The sequence below is a fragment of the Heliangelus exortis genome, chromosome 1, assembly GCF_036169615.1.
Source record: "Heliangelus exortis chromosome 1, bHelExo1.hap1, whole genome shotgun sequence".
NCBI lineage: Eukaryota > Metazoa > Chordata > Aves > Apodiformes > Trochilidae > Heliangelus > Heliangelus exortis.
In genome coordinates this window covers 31,295,134-31,314,607 of record NC_092422.1, presented here as the reverse complement: position 1 = coordinate 31,314,607, position 19,474 = coordinate 31,295,134, and the positions used below count along the sequence as shown (strand labels likewise).

The window sequence follows — 19,474 nt, the reverse complement described above, 5'->3', positions numbered from 1 at the left end:
TGTCAAATAAAAAAAAATAAAAAAATTAAAAAACAAAGAAGAAAAATCTGCTAAAATGCGGTTCTACTTTTAAAACCTGATTTTCACCACGTCTGCCTGCCTGCTGGGGCACCTCTCCTCTCCGCAATGCCATGAGGGGCTGGGGGAGGGGAGCGTATCCCCTGTGCCCTCCTGACTCCCCATGCCCAAAGCTGGAGACAAGACCCAGGGAGAGGGGGAGGGAGGAGGACTGGGCTGGAGGGGGGTGAGGGACCCGGTACCGGGCAGCTCAAGGGGCTCATTGTGTCCAAGGTTGGGGGCGGTCCTGCCTCCCCGCATCGGGGCCGGGGCGGGCCGGGGCGGTGCTGCCCCCCTGTCGGGTCCGTGGCCCGGAGCGGGTCCGTGGCCCGGAGCGGGGCAGCGGCGGAGCCCGGGGAAGGTCTCCCGGCCGCGGTAACCATGGCAGAGAGCTCCGAGAAGGTGCCCATCGCCCGAGCGGGGCCCGACGATGTGGAACAGTGTCTGCCCCCCGTGAGTGCTGTCGGGCAGCACCGGCTGGGCCGGACCGGGTCAGGATGGGATGAATCGGGACGGAACAGATCGGGTGGGGTGGGGACAGGACGGGACGGGACGGGAACGAGCGAGTGGGTTCGGGTGGGATGGGGACCCATGAGGTAGGGACGGGATGGAGTGAGATGGGTCGGAACGGGCCGAGTCGGGTTGGGACGGGTTGAATAGGCACAGAACAGGTCGGATCGGGAGGGGACTGGAGTGAGTGGGGCGGATCAGGTTTGGACGGTTCGGATAGGGTCCGGACGGTTGGGATCGGGTCCGAACAAGTCGAGGTGGGACGGGACAGGACGGGATGGGATAGATCGGGACGGGTCGGATGGGGGTGTTATGGGACGATGGATCGCGATGGTCAGGACCAAACGGGCCGGATCAGATCAGAACCGAACGAATTGTAGCCGGCATCAGGATGGGTTGGGTAGGGACCAAACAGGTCGAGACGAGATGGGACTGGACTTCACTGGGCTGGACTAAACGGGACGGGACAGGATGGGTCGGATCAGATCGGGACAAAAGGTGTCGGATCGGAACCGAACGGGACGGGTCAGGACCGAGGCGCGGCGGAACGGGGCCGAGTGGTGTGGGGTCTGAAGGGGGGGATCCCGGGGAGGAGGGGCGGGGGTGTCCCTGCCCCGCAGCCAGCACCGCGCTCTCCGCAGGCGTACGCGGCGTCTCCCCCCGGGCCGGGGCGGCTGCTGAAGGCGGGAGCCGCGGTGCTGATTGCCGGAGCCCTCCTGCTCTTGGCCGGGGCCATCGGCGCCTTCTACTTCTGGAAAGCCACGGAGAGGCAGGTGAGCGGGCCTGGGAGCGCATCCTCACCTCGGGACGGGACGGGGTTTTGAGTGGTTGGATGTAAGGAGAGGCACAGGCTGGAAACGCCTATTGGGAGGTGGATAAAGAGGTCTTTAAAGCAGGTCTTTAGGGTTTTTTTCCATGCTTTCAAAAACCAAAAAAAACTTAAAACCCAAACTCGGAATCATTATCCTTACTGCCTGTTTGGATGGAGCCTCCTGGAAGCACATTTATTAATGAACATGAAACGTATCTTTGAGAAAACAGACCCTACATTGATTTCTGCTCGCAAATTCTCAGCAAACTCAAACCCCAACAAGTCCCCAGGGATTCACATCCTGGGCAAACTCCACTCCCAGGACAAAAAAAGCATTGAAATGGGTAAATTCCGTTTTCACATCATCTGCATTCTTGGTCCAGTTTCTACCTGGACCCTCAAATATGTAATGCTATATTTAATCCACTAACAGGCCCCATTATTTCCATCTGGGGGTTGTCTTATTGTGCATACACAGAGGCAGTTACAGTTTGCAGATGTGGAGCAATTTTTAAAGTCAGAAGTTTTATTATTTACATTTTCTGGGGTATGTGGAAAACCCTGTATGCAAAGAACAAAACTGAGAAGCTGCTGAACAGTTCAAGAACCAAATTTCAGAGCATTAGAACATGTTTGTACGTTAGCTTTTCCTTCTGTTTACGGAAGTTTTGGGTTTAAAAAAAAATATTTGAAACACGATGGTGCACACGTGATTGTGACTTACTCCATAAGTGCAATCAGAACCTTTGAATTTACTTTGGAAGAAGTTTGGTACCACCTCCAGCCAGGCGCCAGTCCCAGTCAAGGAGAGCTTTATGCTGCTCCAGCAGCCAGAGCTGAGGCTCCCCAGTGAGACACACCTAGAAATTATTCAGGTAATCAGAAAGTACAGGGTTCTACACCCAGAAGGCAGGACACATTGCTAGCCTTCAGGACACACTTACAAGAGCCATCTGTTTTTCCAGGCTTTTGAAAAGGGAGGGGGATCCAAAAGGGTTGGGAGGCAGGGAATAAGGACAGCACATTCATCTCTGAGCAGGTGGGTGCATTTGTAGAGTACAGGGCAAATTTTTTATTTTATTTTTTTATTACTCCTGTCATCTAAGATATGTCAACATTCATAGTTGTCATCAAGCTTCCAAGTTGATCTCCAGGTTAAGGACACTGGGAATGCTTGGAGTTATTTTTCCAAGCTGCCTTCAAGGCAAATTTGAAATTATCATTTTTATTTTAAATCTTTAAATTCCCCCATAACTGACAGCCTCACACTAGCTCAGCCCCTAGAAAGGGAGACCACATAGACTGGTCTGGTTTTATGGACCACACTCAAGAGGAGTCCTGGACAGAAGAGAATATGGGAGTGAATCCGTGTAAGTCAGGAACCATAAATCTTCAGCACCTGACACTCTCTGGAGCAAAGGTGAGAGAAGAAGGAATTCGTCTCTAGCTGTCAGTGTAAATGTTTCATTAAAATGCTGTAAGGCTTTTTTAAGACCAAAAGTAAACTGCTTGTGCAGCACTTTTAGCAGAGCTGCACGAGAGAACTGCAAAGCCCCTCCACAGATTGTGGTTCTCCGGCAAATACAAACCACGCTGCAGCTTTCCTCTTTGAAAATAGGATAAGAGCAAATATGCTGACAAGGAAAATATGAGACTATACAACTTCCCATCCAATTTAAACAAAGTTCACATCCATTACAAGCTGGGAAGCATGTTTATATTAAAGAGAAACCTGTTTTCCTGTGCCTCAGCAGAACATCCTAGGAGATAAACAGAGGTTGGCCTCCTTTGGACTAGGCTGTTCATTCCTGTTCTCCTTTGGGAATCGTGCCAACATAAGAAGAGGTTCCTAAAATATGACCTAGAAGGTCTGTAAGTCAGAGTGGGCCTGGATGTGGACTCACCTCACACTGGTTTTGAAGTGAAACTGTGAGTAATCCCTGGAGGAGGCACTTCAGGAGGTCTCCAGTCCTCCTAGCAGGAACACTTGAGGACTCAGAGCTGGTTGCTCAGGACTTTATCCAAGGAGAAAGCCCTGCAAAAGCTTCTAAGGATGGAGACTGCACAGCCTCTTTCTCCACTGTCATCCTGCCCCAATGGTGAGGGGTTGAAGCTGTGTGGTGATGGTTGTTGTTATCAAATGGTTATCAAATGCCTACAGAAATAAAGTTAGGAGCTGAATAGGGGTGTGACAGCCAGATGGGGCCCATTGCCTGGTGTAGAAGGAAGCTAATAAGCAACTACTGACATGTACTACTGGCCTTTTATTGATTCCAGGTGTACAATGTTCACTATACTATGAGCATTAATGGAAAAGTTCAAGATGGATCAATGGAAATAGATGCTGGAAACAACTTGGAGACATTCAAAACGGGAAGTGGCAATGAAGAGGCTGTTGAAGTTCATGATTTCCAGATTGTAAGTACCACCCCCCTTGCCCTTCAGGTAACACACTCCAGCAGTATCTCTAAGGATACCCTGCCCTGCTCCAACTCCTCTGCCATTGGTATCAGGTTCCAGCCCCTACCTATCCATGCAAACATCCTTGGTCTCTCAGCTTTTTTTCACAAGGAGACAGGCAGCTTCCTCCAAAACACAGTCCAAGTGCCTTTTGGGGAAAGGCTGTGCCAGGTCCCACTCCAGGAAGCAGCACGGATTATCCTGCATCAGGTTTGGCTCCACTTTGCATTTTCAAACCATTGAGCAGAACTACAACGTGTGCCTTTGGGTCTTGCTAGAAAAACGTTCTGGCAAGCTGTGACACAGCCCTTGCATAATTTCAAGTTATTTAGACTGGAAAACCTACCTCCACCTCCCCAAAACACCATCATTTTAGGAGCAACACAGTAAGCCAAGTAGTCACAAAGAGAGACCACTATACAGTGCTGGACCTGGGCAGCTTGCTCTGTCCTGAGTTGGAGGGCAGAAGCTGCTCTCTGTGGCTTGGCTTGAGTTCACCCCCAGGGGAGAGGATGGAGACATTCAGCATTGCTTATGGATTCATGCACCAAATGCACAGTGCTGGGCCACTTGGGCTGACAGCAAACACATTTGGGTACCCCAGCAACTTGGCTGTGGCTGCTCAGCACAATGAGTAACAGATGCCAAACCTCAGCAGAGCTCAGCAGCTTGGATAGAGTGGTTCACTGAGCTGTACCACCTCTGAGCCACAAAAGGCACATCCACACAATGTTGCAGAAACCTATTTACAGGGCTCAGATCCCACAGTTAATGTTCTCAGGTGCAAAATACTCAACTGCAGAGCAAAGTCCTCTGTAAGTCAAAGCAGCACCTAAAATAAAAATGTTGGTGCCCAGAAAACTTGCCCTGGGCTTCTAGAACAGCCACTTTTCCCTTGTTGTATCTAGAAATTCAGCTCCTGGGCTTCTCAACAGATACAAATCCACACAAGGAAACCCAGCATACCAACTTCCCTGACAACTGTGGTTCAACATTCATGAAACTCTCCAGCTCTTCTCATTTGCTTTCACCATTCCACATCTGCACAAAAGCACCCACCCACTGGGGGGATGCTATTTTCACATTGCCTCCATGCATGCTGCTGGTAAACTACCCCCTATCCCAACTGGGTCAGAAATCAGCTCCCAACACCAAAGAGCTAAAGGCACCTCCCCAGTGACAGTGCCTGCCTGTCAGAGAGGGATGGCAGAGGGCCAGGGCAAAAAGGATGCTGCCAGTCAGGTTTTAAGCCAAGGATGCAGATAAAAGAGAAAGAAATTGAAGAGAGGTGTTTCCAGCAGCCAAGCATTCACATCAGCACCTTTGGATCGACTGGCATGGCTCGAGTGACTGCATGGTTGGTGAAGATGTGGATTTCACAGAATCATCCGGGTTGGAAAGGACCTCTGAGATCACCAAGTCCAACCCTTGATCCACTGCCACTGTGGTTACCAGCCCATGGCACTGAGTGCCACATCCAGTCTCTTCTTAAAAACCTCCAGGGATGGAGAATCCACCACCTCCCTGGGCAGCCCATTCCAATGCCAACCCTCTCTGTAAAGAATTTTTTTCTAATGTCCAACCTAAACCTTCCCTGGCAGAGCTTAAGTCCATGCCCTCTTGTCTTACTGGCAGCTGCCTGGGAGAAGAGACCAACCCCCCCCTGGCTACCCCTTCCTTTCAGGGAGTTGTAGAGAGTGATGAGGCCTCCCCTGAGCCTCCTCTTCTCCAGACTGAACACCCCCAGCTCCCTCAGCCCTTCCTCACAGGACTTGTGCTGGATCCCTTCACAGCCTCCTTGCTCTTACCTTGCTCTTACCAAACATGTAGCAATGTTGGTGATGACACCCATCAACACCCAGCATGCTTGGTGCACCATAAAGTCTCGTGCCCTTAAGCACTCATCCCTGCACAGCCAAGCAGGGATGTCACTGCTTTAGAATTGGTCATTTTGTTTTGATGGGTGTTGATGGGTGTCTGTTCAACTGCACAGGATGCCTAAGGTATCCACAAAGCTCATACAGGGCAGGAGAGGTGTTATGAGGACACCCATCATCTCCTGGGCTGGCAGACAGAGGCTGGGCAGAAACCCAGCATCTGTTAAATGGCACTAAATCATTTTATTTAGGTGGTCAAATGGAGCTCATGCAACCCTATGAAAACCATGCAAATTTTGCAGTCTACAACAAGATATCTGCAGTCATAACGTAGAAGGGAACCTTTATGGGTACTCAAAAGACCCAACAGCAGAAACATCAAATACACAAGGTTCCTCTGTCCAAATGTTGGTGCCCAAGGTGCTGGCACACAGCTGGCATGTAAGACCCCAGACTTGGAGGAGACCTGCAGCCCTGTGGAGCTGCTGGGATACCCTTCCCTTGCTTACAACAAGACTTCCATGGGTTAGGCAACTGCATTTCACCCTCACAGGCCAGAAGAAGGAAGTCCCACACAGAGATTTCTTCCCTGAATTCCCCATCACAAGCTTCCCCTTGCTGTCACAGCCACTGACATGTACAAATTGTGCCCATATTTTTATAAATCTGTGTCACAAGGGTACCTAACACAATTTGGAGGCTGCCTACGTTAGGTGCCAAGTTACAGCTTCAATCATGTCAATTAATTCCTTAATTCCTTCAAGCATCCTAACAGCGGGCAATGGAGCACTTACATAAAACACCCCCATCTTTCTGAAACTGAGCAAAAACTTCTAGAGTTTAACCAAAAATTAAAAATCCAGAATGATGAGGGAAGTCTTTTACTGCGGATGGTTTTTAAATAAGATTTAACCTTCAGACTAAAAAAAATGGCAGTTTTAGCACAACCCGAGTGCTTTTCTGGGGGTGGTGGGAGCTGGAGGGCTGCACACAACCCCCTGCCTTCTGCTTTTCCAGGGCATAACTGGAATCCGTTTTGCTGAAGGAGAAAAGTGTTACATCAAAGCTCAGCCAAAAGCTCACATCCCTGAAGTTGATGCTATGACTAAAGCAAGCCTCTCATCTGAGCTGGTAAGGGGTAGTTTACTTATTTATTTTTAAATTAAAAAAAAAAAAAAAATCTTTGTACTGATAAGGCCTCAACGCAATATTTAAAAACAAATTTTAAAATACTTGAAAACCACTGTGGACAGACATAAGGTTGTTGGGGGTATGGCTGAGCCTAGATGCTGGTGGGGGCTCAGCCACTGACAGGATCTACAATCCCTTTCCCTGAGAAAATAAAATCAGGGAGAGAGGTACAGTTAAGGCTGCACCTCCCTGCAGTGGTACTTAACACCTGAACACCTACTTTAAAATGAAGGGGAAAAGGGTCTTTCTGAATGAAATCAGCAAGACACCAGCAATGTTAACAAGTGCCCTGAACTTGGTGGGATTTTCCCTATAGAATAATTTTAATTGGAAAAGACCTCTAAGACCTTTAAGTCCAACTGTTGACCATATGGCCAAGTCCACCCCTAAACCATATCCCTAAGCACCACACCTACACACCTTTTAAATGCCTCAGGGATGGAGAAGAGATCTTGCCTAATTCCAGGCAGAGACATAAATCTTGCCTGCCTTGCCTTATTTTGAAAGCAGGCTGGAATTCTTGACTTCATCAGCACTACTGCCTGAAGTCAAGGTTTTGGTTTTTCATCTTTTTGTAAGAATGAAGTCACAGCCCTGAAGACATCATCCTAAAATAGTAAAAAAATTATTCATAATCTTCTACCTGGCTACAGTAAACATCTCTTCTTGTCCTGCTTTCTGTGCATCTTTTCCTATGATGCATCACCTACACAACACCTGCAATAAATCGTATGTACCAAGGCCAAAACAAGCAGCTGACTGCTACCACTGGGACATTAAGCTTTCCTGTTGCTCACCTTTCCAGGTTAGATGCACAATGGGAATGGCAAAGGAGTATTTATTTTTCTAGAGCAAGTCCTCTCTCTGAAACCAACATATTTAGAAAGTAGGCACATGTCATTTTCTTACAGCACACGCTGTAACCAACACTCCCTACAAAAATGTTTGGTTAAAGTACAGCTTTTACAGATACCCAAACTCTGACTGCTCACAAGTTGGGATCATCTAAACAGAAAACATAAAAATTAAAAAAAAGGATATTATTTCTGAAAACTCGATTCTGGTATTTCTGATGCTGATAGATGCTTAAATGGGGGAATATAAGTAAAGAGCATTTCTGACTAGACAGGTTGGGTAGCAAACTTAAATGATTTGGGACCTAGAATAGAAATCAATAAACACATTAAAGGAACAACAACTCAACAGAATAAATTGATGTAGCCAGTTACATAACAAGTTTTTATGAATTTTATGGAAGCAATTTAGAATTTGAACTTTGAAATCATACTGGTTTTCATGATTCAAAACTTGGTTTTCTTTTAATATTTCACTGTTGCTATAAAATACTTACACATTCCATGTAAAATAATACTTTGAACTAACAACTTTAAAGAATTAATCACTGGCATTTTCCTACATTACTTTGAAGATATGAACCAAAAACCTGCAGGGTACACTTCAAAAAGACAGGCTCCTTTAACTCACACTTCAAGCTTTTGGTCAATTGAATTGCTTTTACCAAACAAGACCTTTAATCAGACTGATCACATTCACTTAAAACTGCAAGGTGGAGGAGTTCTCAAGCTATAATCCTCTCCCAAACTTCTGAACAAGATTCCCCCCTACTCCCATCCCCTTGTAAATATAGTTGTATCTTGGGAGTACATCAAATGAGAACAGAGCATGATAAAAAAAAAATAAATTAGGGTCTTGTTTTTAGCTGGCATTTTTGATTGCTGCTTTGCTGACAGTGGTAAATTTTCAGTTTCTACCACTTGCAAAATCTGCTGCTTTGGGCTGAAAGATCTCTGAAACCCAGTCCATGTATGGCACCTATTCCTGGCACATGAGGCAAAAGACTTTCAAGAGGAAGATGGGTGAAATCTTATCCCCAGCAAAGCTGACAGGGGTTCTGCCTTTCATTGTAGTAGTGGCAACCTTTGCTTGAGCTTTGTCTCAGTGAAATGGGTTCATGTTCATGAAATACAAGGATGCTCAGTATTAGCTTCAGCTGATGATTATACAGTTTGATGCTCAAGAATTAACAGCAAGCAGGGACAACTCGTTCACTGAGCAGCAAAGGATTTACACTCTTCTGTTTGCAGGAAGATGAAATCATGCCTGTGAGATTTGATGAAAACTCCCTTATCTGGGTGGCTGCAGATGAGCCTATCAAGCATAACAGTTTCCTAAGCCCCAAAATTTTAGAGCTTTGCAGGGATCTTCCAATTTTCTGGCTGAGACCAACGTATCCCAAAGGTAACACTTCTTTTATTTGAAATGTATGTTATCCCCCTCTCCATCTAAAAGTTCTCCCCAGATCAGGTTTGCACTGAGACTTGCACATCTGGGAATATCAAGAATCCTTTCCTCTCTTGCCCAGCCTTTCTTCCCAAGCCCTTGTGTGTTGGTGCCAAGAGGTTTGGAGTTTATCCACACTTACAAACATTTTCCATACTTACACTTCCTCAATCAATAGATACAGCCCACGTGGGCAACTTACTAGGGGATGAAACATCTCCGGGGAGGTCAACCTCCCTCTACAGAAAGACAAGACAACAGCTTAAAATAGCCCTCAGAATATTTAGGTAGCTGACATCAGGTATGAGGACCACTGGATCAGGCAAAGAGTTGGGGAATATCAAGCTCCTAACCCATAGTCTGTCCTGTTTCCTACCCAGCTTCTCCAGAGGATTTCAGTGGGAGGGTGAGATTCCTTAGCTGGGCAACTGGTGAATGCAGTTTATGAGGTCCTGGGGGCAGTCCCTGGACTGAAGCACTCCCATCATCACTCAGAGCCAGGAAAAGGTGTTTAAGAGTCACCAGGGAGACAGCAACTTCTCCAGGTGACTTCCAGACCTGGAAGGAGAGGAGAAGGCTTGGAAAGATTCACTTCTTCTTAGTCCAGTTAAAATCAGAACACCTGAAGAGAGAAAAACATCCCAAAAGGAAACAAAAAAAAACAAACAAACAAACAAACAAACAAACAAACAAAAAAAAAAAAAAAAAAAAAAAGGGGGGGGGAGGGGAGTGGGGTGGAGGAGGCTGGGGAGAAGGAGGGGATAGGAAGGGGAAAAAAAGGGGACAGGAAAAACAGTGGGAAAAAAAAGGGGCAGGGAAAAGGAGGGGGCAGGGAAAAGGAGGGGGCAGGGAAAAGGAGGGGGCAGGGAAAAGGAGGGGGCAGGGAAAAGGAGGGGGCAGGGAAAAGCGGGAAGGTGAGGAAAAAGGATGGGAACAAGAAGGGGAAAGAGGAAGAAACAAAAAGGGAGAGAAAAAAAGGAAGAAAAATAAAAATAGAAGAAAAAAAGCCATCCCGTTTTAGAGCACCTGTGCATCTAAACTGCCAATATTTTCCACTTTCACGACCATGAATATCACTGGGCAACAAAAAAGCAACATCAAAGCTGTCCAGAAGCTGTTTCCACCAGGTTCCTAAGCTGCCCTTGAAGAGAAAGGGGTGGGGGGGGAGACAGTCTCACAGCTCTTTGGACTGACACAGGCTGCAGATACAACACAGGAAGGCAAGCAGCCCCTAGGGGGATGCTCCCCAAGTTTGCCACCACAGTTTCATCTTTCACTCTGCCCCCCATTATCCCTTTTCTGATATTAAAAAAAAAATCACTGAAATGTTAGATAATGGTTACGCTGAAGATAAGGTTATCCTCTTGTGATTGTATCTTCAGATATCCAGAGGAGGGAAATGAAGAGAAACAAACGCCAATCAGAATCAAACTTTGATACAGAAGATTTGGAAGCTGCTGCTGAAGAAGTGAACACCAGACAGCTGACTCAAGAGCTTGATGGCCAACCCAATGGCACCAGGCCAATAGGACAAGAAACTGATCAAACACTTAATCCAGACAACCCATATAATGTAAGTACTTCCACTGTAATCTTCTTTCAGAGCCCAAGATTCTTGTAGACAATACTGGTGATGTGGCATTTTGTCTGTTTTGTCCTGTTAAAACTGAGCAGTCTTTCCCCGTTCAGTTTTTTTCAGAAATTACAGAGCTGTGAAACACTAAAAAAAGGTCAAAAAATCCCTCTTCCCTCAGTACTCTTCTTCCTCCCTCATCCCAGTTTTCTGTAGACTTCAGTCTGTAACAAGCATAAGTGCTTCAAGTGGAAAGATTAAGGCAAGTTGGTGCCAAGTTGCTTGTCAGGGTTTCCAGGTCCATACAGAAGCAGTACTAGTGAGATCTTACAAGGACAGAATCTTCTGGTAACAAACCAAAGCTGGTCTTGATCAGACAGCTGAAACCCATCATTTACTGACAATAGAAATAGAAAGTCCAGTAGCTAGAAACATACTTTGCCAACAAATACAAATGAGTATCACAAGTGACTACTACAGAGGAAAGCAGTAGTGGTGTCTGGTTGCAGAGATGAGGGACAGATAAATCTGTTTTCTCAGCCTCTTCTCTACCAGAGTAAAGATTCCTGGTCTAAGAAGCAATTCAGAGAGGAGAACCTGTTCAGAGACAGCCAAGGTGGCTGGAGGAGGATTATTGCAGAACTTGCTCTTGCTCTTCAAGTCAAAGCAGCTCACAGGAAGAGCACAGGAGCCTGTGCTGTGTCCCAACACCTTTCCTGCACTGTGGGAATTCTGACTGTACAGTAGGCACCTTCCAGTCTACTGCACCAGCACCAGACAATTTCCACCCACCATTTGGTGCAGCAGGAGCAAGTCATTTTAATACAGCACTGTCACAAGATAAATGCCTCCTGCTTTGGTAATAAGTTCCAGCTTTGACTTGACATTTATGCAGCAGCAGGAGATCATTATACTGTGACAGCATTCTGCCGAGTTGACATCCCTTAATTAAACTTAAATTAATCACTCCAAATAAAGTGGATCTAGATCGACTCTCTCACAAGGTCAGTAAAACAGCAGCAGCACTGGAATGTAACTTCTTACAGCTGCTTATGTGACCACGTCCATGGAGCCTGAGCTGCTCTTTCTCTGGAGGGCAGTGGCAGAACAGCTGCTATAGGCCCCTTCCTCCAGCCAGAAGGTCTCTGGGCCAAATGGAGAACATTCAGAGGTCTCCAGACCTCCCTCAGCCTGTGGGGCAGGATTCACCTTCACAAACAGTTGTGTAGATCACAGAATGGCTTATGTTGGAAGGGACCTTGAAGATCATCAAGATCCAACCCCTACATGGGCAGGGACACCTCCTACCACACCAGGTCCCACAAGGCCTCAGTGCTTGCTTCCAACCTTTCTTTAAATCCTGATTAATTTGATTCAAAAGGACCATTACTTATACTGTAGGATGAAACTAATCCTCCTTAGAGCTGTTTCTCTTCACCCAGTAGAAGTGGAGCCTGGGCAATGAGCTCAGGTGTAGCAGCTCACACTGCAACTCTCTGAATCCAAGGAAGATGAACCCTGCCCAAGCAAATGAGACCCTCCCTGCTCTCAGGGAATGGGTCACTGGGGGCCTGAATGAAACTGAGCTGTCTTGAGTGCCCTGTACCAGCCAAGCCAAGAGACAGCATCTTTCTGTGCCTCACCTCTTCAGTGTTTTCTAAACAAAAAATGCTCAGCTAAGTGTTACTCTGGCATTTGCTCTTCACTGTTGCTTTTCTTGAAGCAAACACCAATAGGAAAAGAACTGAGTTTCAAAAGGCAGAATATCCAGGTTACTTTTTTCACAGAAAGGAGGAAAGAAATTTTTAAGGGTGAAGGCAGTAGCAAGAGCCTGCTTTGCCTGCTTTTGCATATTTTATGCATGCCTTGCTCCATATAACTCCTTACTGTCAGATACAGAAGAGGCAGAATTCTCACTGTCCACAACCCACCTAAGTGTGGCAGACGGGGAAAAAAGAAGCAGACTGAGATACAAGGGGGAAATATTCAGAAAACTGCAGGGTGATAGCTTGCTGGATGTCTTCTTGGGTTTGCTGTAAAAAGCATAAAAATAACATAAATTAAACCAAAATGCTAAAAACACAGCATACATGAGACGTTGCTATCTACATAAGACTCTGATAGCTCTTAAAACCTTGTCCATCACTAGTAGTTAAGACTTGGGAGCTGATTACTGCCTGACCCTTAGCAAGGACTGTAGAAAAATCATTAAGGTAGAGCTCCCTGTTGTTTCCTTCCATTTCACACAGGTGACCCTGCCAATTCTATGCTTCTACCAAACAGAGCAAGACAAAAGAATATAATAAAGCAAAACACATCCCTCAGTGTGAGTTCTGTTAACATCACCAGCCCCAAGATTTCAGCCTCCGTAGGGTTAAGGGGTTTATGTTCTCTGAGAACCAGAGCACTGGGATGACATTTAATATTTTACATTTCAGCAACTCGAAGGTGAGGGGATGGCTTTTGACCCCATGCTGGATCACCTCGGCGTGTGCTGCATCGAATGCACACGAAGTTACACACAGTGCCAGAGAATCTGTGAGCCTCTCCTGGGCTACTACCCGTGGCCTTACAACTACCAAGGCTGTCGCACTGCCTGCAGAATCATCATGCCCTGCAGCTGGTGGGTTGCTCGTATCATGGGGGTTGTGTGAGGAAAAGCAATCAGAGCCTTGAAAAAAAAATAAGCAGGAACACAGCGACAGCAAACTGGTAAAAGGCTACAACCAGAGCAGCAGGACCAACCCTGTTTTTAAAAATCCAAGCGTGTGTTACTGCACCAAAAGCAAGGCCAGATATTCTAACTGTAAATAAAAATCTTAAGTTAATATGCCATTAGCTTTACAAATGACAAGGGTCACACTAGCATTTACTGAAATAAAAACCCAAAGCATCCCAAAGAAAGACAGCATTAAACTTTGCTCACAAACTGGTTTAGCAATCCAGAAGCTTGCTCGTAAATTCAAGTTCAGCCTTGAGTAACAAAACCCTCTCTTCCCAAGCTACATGTGAAAATTTACGTCCAATTAGGCCAACCAGCTCCACTTGGCCACTTGGAAGTACCTTTCATCCATGTAGCTCACTTAAATAAATCACAAGTTAAGTTGCTCCCCGTTGCTATTCACGCCGAGTTGCTAGGTCATTATGAATGGTTATAAAGCAATTACAGCATACCTTTCCCACAAAGCTGCTCCAGGGGAAAGTGCACATTGTGCTGAATCGGAAGCAAACAGCGGGAAAAGGGGCTGCGGAAGGGAACGCGCGGAGCCGCGGAATCAAAACCCTTCGCACATCCCAACATCAAAGAGGCCCCAGCATCCTGTATCCATGATACCACTGGAGTGGCCAACAAGTATCTGCTACCCAGCTACTACGGAGCAGTATTTACATGCAGTTGCAGACCAAAGAGTCTCGAGACCCTTCAGAACCTCCAACAGCCACTGTATTTATAAATCCTTGAACGAGACACTTCTGACACGAGATTACAACCTCTCTTTATTCCACATGGATAGCAGCCATTCCTGCTAGCTCCTTTAGCCTTCCTGAAGTTAACCTCCCTTCCCTGCAAGAGAAACTGCTTACCAGAAAGGAGAAAAAAAAAAAACAAAAACAAACCAAAAAAAAGGGTTCCTAAACTCACCCTTTTTGCTTAGGCAAATTCTGCAATTATTAGGATTGATCCTATTGCATATTACATCTCTAAGGAAGGTACTAAGCTTAAACACTTGAAAGAATGGAATTACTTAGGATTTCTAGCCTTGAAAAACAACTAAACAGTACTATACTGCCTTCATCCATACTATACGTCTTGAGCCCTACCACTGAATTTATGAAGCCATCTACATGGGCTTTATAACAAGAATTTTTCTTAAAGTTCACTTTCTGGAGCATTCATTTTGTGACTACACAGCTCTTGAGATGTTGCAAGCCTCATAATGTTATTAACACTGCATGACACACAGAAAAGAGGAATTAATTTGACATAATCGTGGCTTAAAGAAGAAAAAAAACACAACCTCATGAGGAATGCTAAACTGCGTATCTAAAAAGCAAAGTGTTAAATGAAAATACAATGAGAATTCAGTATTTTGTTCTACTGCAGCTTTTTAAAACATAAGCTTCACCTTCCCTTAATCTGAAGAACAGACTTGCTTTGAAATATTTAAAAACTTCTTAAAGTGGGATTTCAAGGCCTGTTAAATGAGTTTCTGCTTTTTAAAATGAAAACGACCTTGATGATTATGTTGTTTTAGAAGTACATCATTCACATGCTTAGAAAAGTTGGTTTTCCTTTTTTTTTTTTTGTTTTTTTGTTTTTACTGCAGATTAAACAAACATTTTAAAATGGCAATTGGTTTTTGTGCTTTTTTTCAATGCATAAGGTGTTAATTACTTTTATGTACAGGTTGAAGAACTGTCTGGAAAGGAAAGCAGGGAATCAGAAAGTGAAACACTGAGGGCAAAGAAGTCTAACTATAAACTAAACTGTTGTCTTTTGCATATAAGGCCATCTTGATGCAATCCATGACCTGCTTTGTTCCTATGTTCTCCCAGTTTAAAAAAAAAGTCGTCTTAACACTAAAATCTGACTTATCTTAGAGGTGCTTTCCTTGTCCTACACATTCTTAACAAAATTAACACTTCCTAAATAAAACCTTTTATCAGTTGCTTTCTATAGGAAGTCACGAAGTACATAAGATGAAAAAAAAAGCATCCTACTCATGGACAAGTTAAGCTGTCACATACAGCATGCAAGCTTTGAGACCTCTTCAGGACACACCATGCCAAGAAAGCCCCAGTGATCAGAAGAGAAGCAGGTACACTACTTACTTACATGGCCTGTGACAAGCAAAATTGCTGGAACAACAAAACTGCCTGTGCACAACACAGAGAGCACGATTTCTCCAAAAGGCATGAAACAAAATGCCTTTCCCCAACTCCTGTTTCAAGTAAGCAAATTCATATTTACCTATAAACAATAGATTCAAAGAAAAATAAAAGAACTCTCGCTGTGGCATGGTTGAAAAAATCTTATGTAAGCTCAACATCTAACTTTGAGGGAGAGATAGGAATGACAATAAAAATCAATGATCCAAAAGTATTGAAAAGACATTGCAACATTTCCCCCAGTGGTGGCTCAAACTGCAGTTCTAACCATCTGCTGCAACCCTGTTCACTATTGCACAGCATCTATCACCAGTGTTTAAAACAAGTTTTCCACTGTCACTGCCCTGCACACTAAAAAGGTTACAAGCTACAGGGGGGATGGAACTGGATGATCTTTTAAGGTCCCTTCCAACCCAAACTGTGCTATGGTTTATGAACATTTCTGCATTTGAGGGGTTGGGGGGGAAAGTTTCTTGAATACGACCCTACACTTGAAGAAACCAGTTCATAGCCTTCCTTTGACCAAAGATTAGGGGAAAAAGAATAAAAAAAAAAAAAAAGCTTGTCACCAGTGGTGTTTCCCACCACAGGTAGGTGGATTTTAGGGCACTGCAGTTCTACTGTCCTTACTACTTAATTACTCCTGTGACTGCATATTATGAGGATTAGGATGGCAGGGCAGATGAATGCAGAAAAAGGGGATAAACTCAGGCTGGTGGAAACAAGAACAGGAAAGAAAGGCATAGGTTTAAAAAAAGACTGAAAGCCAGTGATTTTAAGGCGGGAGTCATCTCTTTTCTGTATGTACAGCCCTCCTCTTCCCCTCTTACAAGGAACAAACCCAAGTTTCTTCCTTTGTCTTTTTTGATACAGCGATCATCCTGTGTGTATCTGCCCTGAAAAGGTAAGAAGCAGCTGGAAGGGCAGGGGCATCTGTCCTCTGTCATCCATGTAACACTTCATCCCTACTGCAACCCAAATAAATTCCAAGGAAGTTTCAGTGTAGAACTGACTAATCACTCAAGATGGACAAAATCTCTCAGAGATTCTACTCAGAAAGGGCAAGAGTTAGACTGCACCAAGAGCTCCAGCAGCTTCTGCTTCCAAGGGGCTCAACTCATCTTTCACTGCACATACAGCAAAGCTGCAGGGCAGCCTTAAGCTACAACAGACAGGCATTTTCTGTGACCCCCAGAACAGAAGCAGAGAGGAGAGTAATCCCACCTGTGGTATTAAATAGGAAAGCTACTGCTACCCCTTGCCATCCTGTTCCTCTATTTGCAACAGGACTGTAAAACCAGTTTGAGGTGAAACTGCCTGGGTCTTCTAGATTGTACCATCTACAGATAACCAAACAAAATAATTCAAGAGAAGCTTGATCATAAATAAAACCTCACTGACTCTGTCCTCATGAGCATTGCTCTGTCTCCAGACACCTCACTGCCAGTGTTGCAACAAATTCCACTTACTCTTTTCAGTCCTAAAGGAAATTTCCTTTGTCACCCTCCACAGTCTTTGTTCAACCTCAAAGCTCCCTCATACCCTTTTCTTGACCTAGGGCTTCTGGAACCATCTGTACGTGTGTTTTGTTAAGAAAAAACACTGCTCACAAAGTTCATGAAGCACCTTCCCCTCAACTTTACACAGGATTTTTAGTTATTGCTTTAATCCAGTCCCCTCCCCATAATGCAACAAGAGTGGTCATTATTAGTTCACCTAAATTTTAAGGTGGAATATGCCCAACACAGATTATCTGTGCTCAGAAACATGCTGGAATTATGTTCAGACTTGCAAACTTTGCTCACTGGATTGAGATGGACAGGGAGGTCTAGCACTTGATTGCTACAAGTTTTAGCCTGAAGCTAAATCATTATATTTGCATTACATATGCCTCCAGAGTACATAAGTAGCAATCCATTTTATTTCACTTTTTGCCTTATGCTAAGTGAACTGAATCCCCAAGCAGTGAAACAGTACCCACTTAACACAAGAATATATTGTGCTTATCTAATGAAATATTCCCATGGATTTTTTGTAAGTGAAAGTAGGCAGTGGAGCTCCTACTGCATTCTCTTCAGTACGTAAGAGCAACTTGATTGGCAGAAAACATCCTCAAATTACTTTTTCATTTCTATTTCAGAGGTTTTTATCTAGGCTCTTCCCATAGCAAGCTTTTGCTAAGCGCTGTTAAGTGCTCTGAATGACATTTATAAAGCAAGGCTGGCCAGGAGACAAGAACCCAATTTTGTGACAAAGTGAAGCACTCTGACATTTGTCTCCCTTCTACATGAGGAAGGAAGAAATGCCTTTCATAAATTAAAAGCAGCAAAGCCCTTATCTAGGAGAACGGAGTTCAAGTCCCTGTTCCAAATTAACTTCAGCGTTAGCATTCCATATGGATGGCAAATTGTCTAGATATTGAGCAAGCAGCTACTCAGAACTCTCTGAAGGGCAAAAAATTCCCCACTGAATCTAACAAATCCTCACTGAAATATGCCATGAGCACACCCTTTAAGAAACACTTCCCAGCAGGAAACATTGCTTGGTAAGAGTGAAAAGGTGAGGCATACACAAAGCCCTCCCTGCATTCAACCCATCTCCAGTCATCATACTCAAACACAAGGATAACATTCACTTCTGAAGGTCATCAAATCCAAGCTTTGGAAAATATGAATCAACTGTGAAGCCAAGAGTGATTCAGAAAGAAATCCCTGCCCAGCTTGAGCTATAGGATCTGAGTGCACCAAGAACACCCAGTTATGTTAAGACTGGAGACAGAGTCTACAGCTGACAAGTATGACAAGCTGAAGTTCATGGCTATGGCATATGTCCAAACCTTAGCTTGTTTTATGTTTTTTTGAGATTTCTGAGATTTTATGATCTCTGTACCTACTACACAGGCAGTCCTAGTATTAGGAAAAAAACCCCAAACCACTGTGCTTCCACAGCATCACTGCAAAACCCAGATTCTTAGTCCTCGGGAGGAACAGAATATACCCTTTCTTCCTCCTCCTCAGTTTTTGATCATCTTTTACACTTACTACTATTACAGCTGCAGACTTCACTTGTCCTATGAAAACACCTCTTCAATAGCCCTTGTATTTTAACAAGCTCATCCACTTCACACTGTAGTAAAGTAACATATCAAATACAAAGACAAGAGATAAAATAAAGTGGGAAAGCCTTCGTAATTAGGAACGCAAGGGAAAGAAGCAAACTTAAAGCAGCAACAAATGGTTAGCAAGGAATGAAGTGGCTTCCCAAGGGTTGCCAGTATTTGCAATTCATGGGTTTTTCTAACATCTTAGAATATTCAGGTGTGTCTGAATTCCCACAAGAGAGCAGCACGTGGACAAGACATGTTTACCACAATTTTGTAAGTTCACATTCTCTTCACAGAATCACAAAATGGCTGAGCTGGGAAGGGACTTTTGGGAGTCACCTTGTCCAACCTCCTGCTCAAGCAGGGCTACCTAGAGCCAGATGCCCAGGACAGCTTCTGAGCATCCATAGGCCCTTGGAGACTTGTATCCAAAAACTCTTTTTCTGTAAAATACTGTTACTTAAAACTTGATCATGACAGAAAAGTTGCACCAATGGAAACAGTGAAGGACACATAGGTTCTCTATGAAACAGAAACAGTTTCCAACATTCTGAAATAATGAAATTTCAGGCAATTGCAATAAATCCTTACTTTTGAATACACAAGGCAGAAGAGGGCCCCATTTCCTGTAGAAATTTCCAGCCACAACTACCTTTCTTTTTCCACCAAATGACTGCAGTTCAGCCTATCAACCAGGAGGGAAC

General features: G+C 44.6%; 1 protein-coding gene across 1 annotated transcript; it reads left to right on the top strand.

The window, feature by feature from the left end:
• The first annotated feature begins 342 nt into the window (after positions 1-342).
• CNMD (chondromodulin) lies at positions 343-15,131 on the top strand. Its single transcript, XM_071740435.1, has 7 exons — positions 343-510; positions 1,209-1,340; positions 3,656-3,796; positions 6,733-6,846; positions 9,012-9,165; positions 10,590-10,780; positions 13,219-15,131. The coding sequence occupies exons 1-7, from the start codon at positions 439-441 to the stop codon at positions 13,432-13,434; spliced, it is 1,020 nt and encodes a 339-aa protein (XP_071596536.1). The 5' UTR covers positions 343-438; the 3' UTR covers positions 13,435-15,131.
• Positions 15,132-19,474: the final 4,343 nt, after the last annotated feature.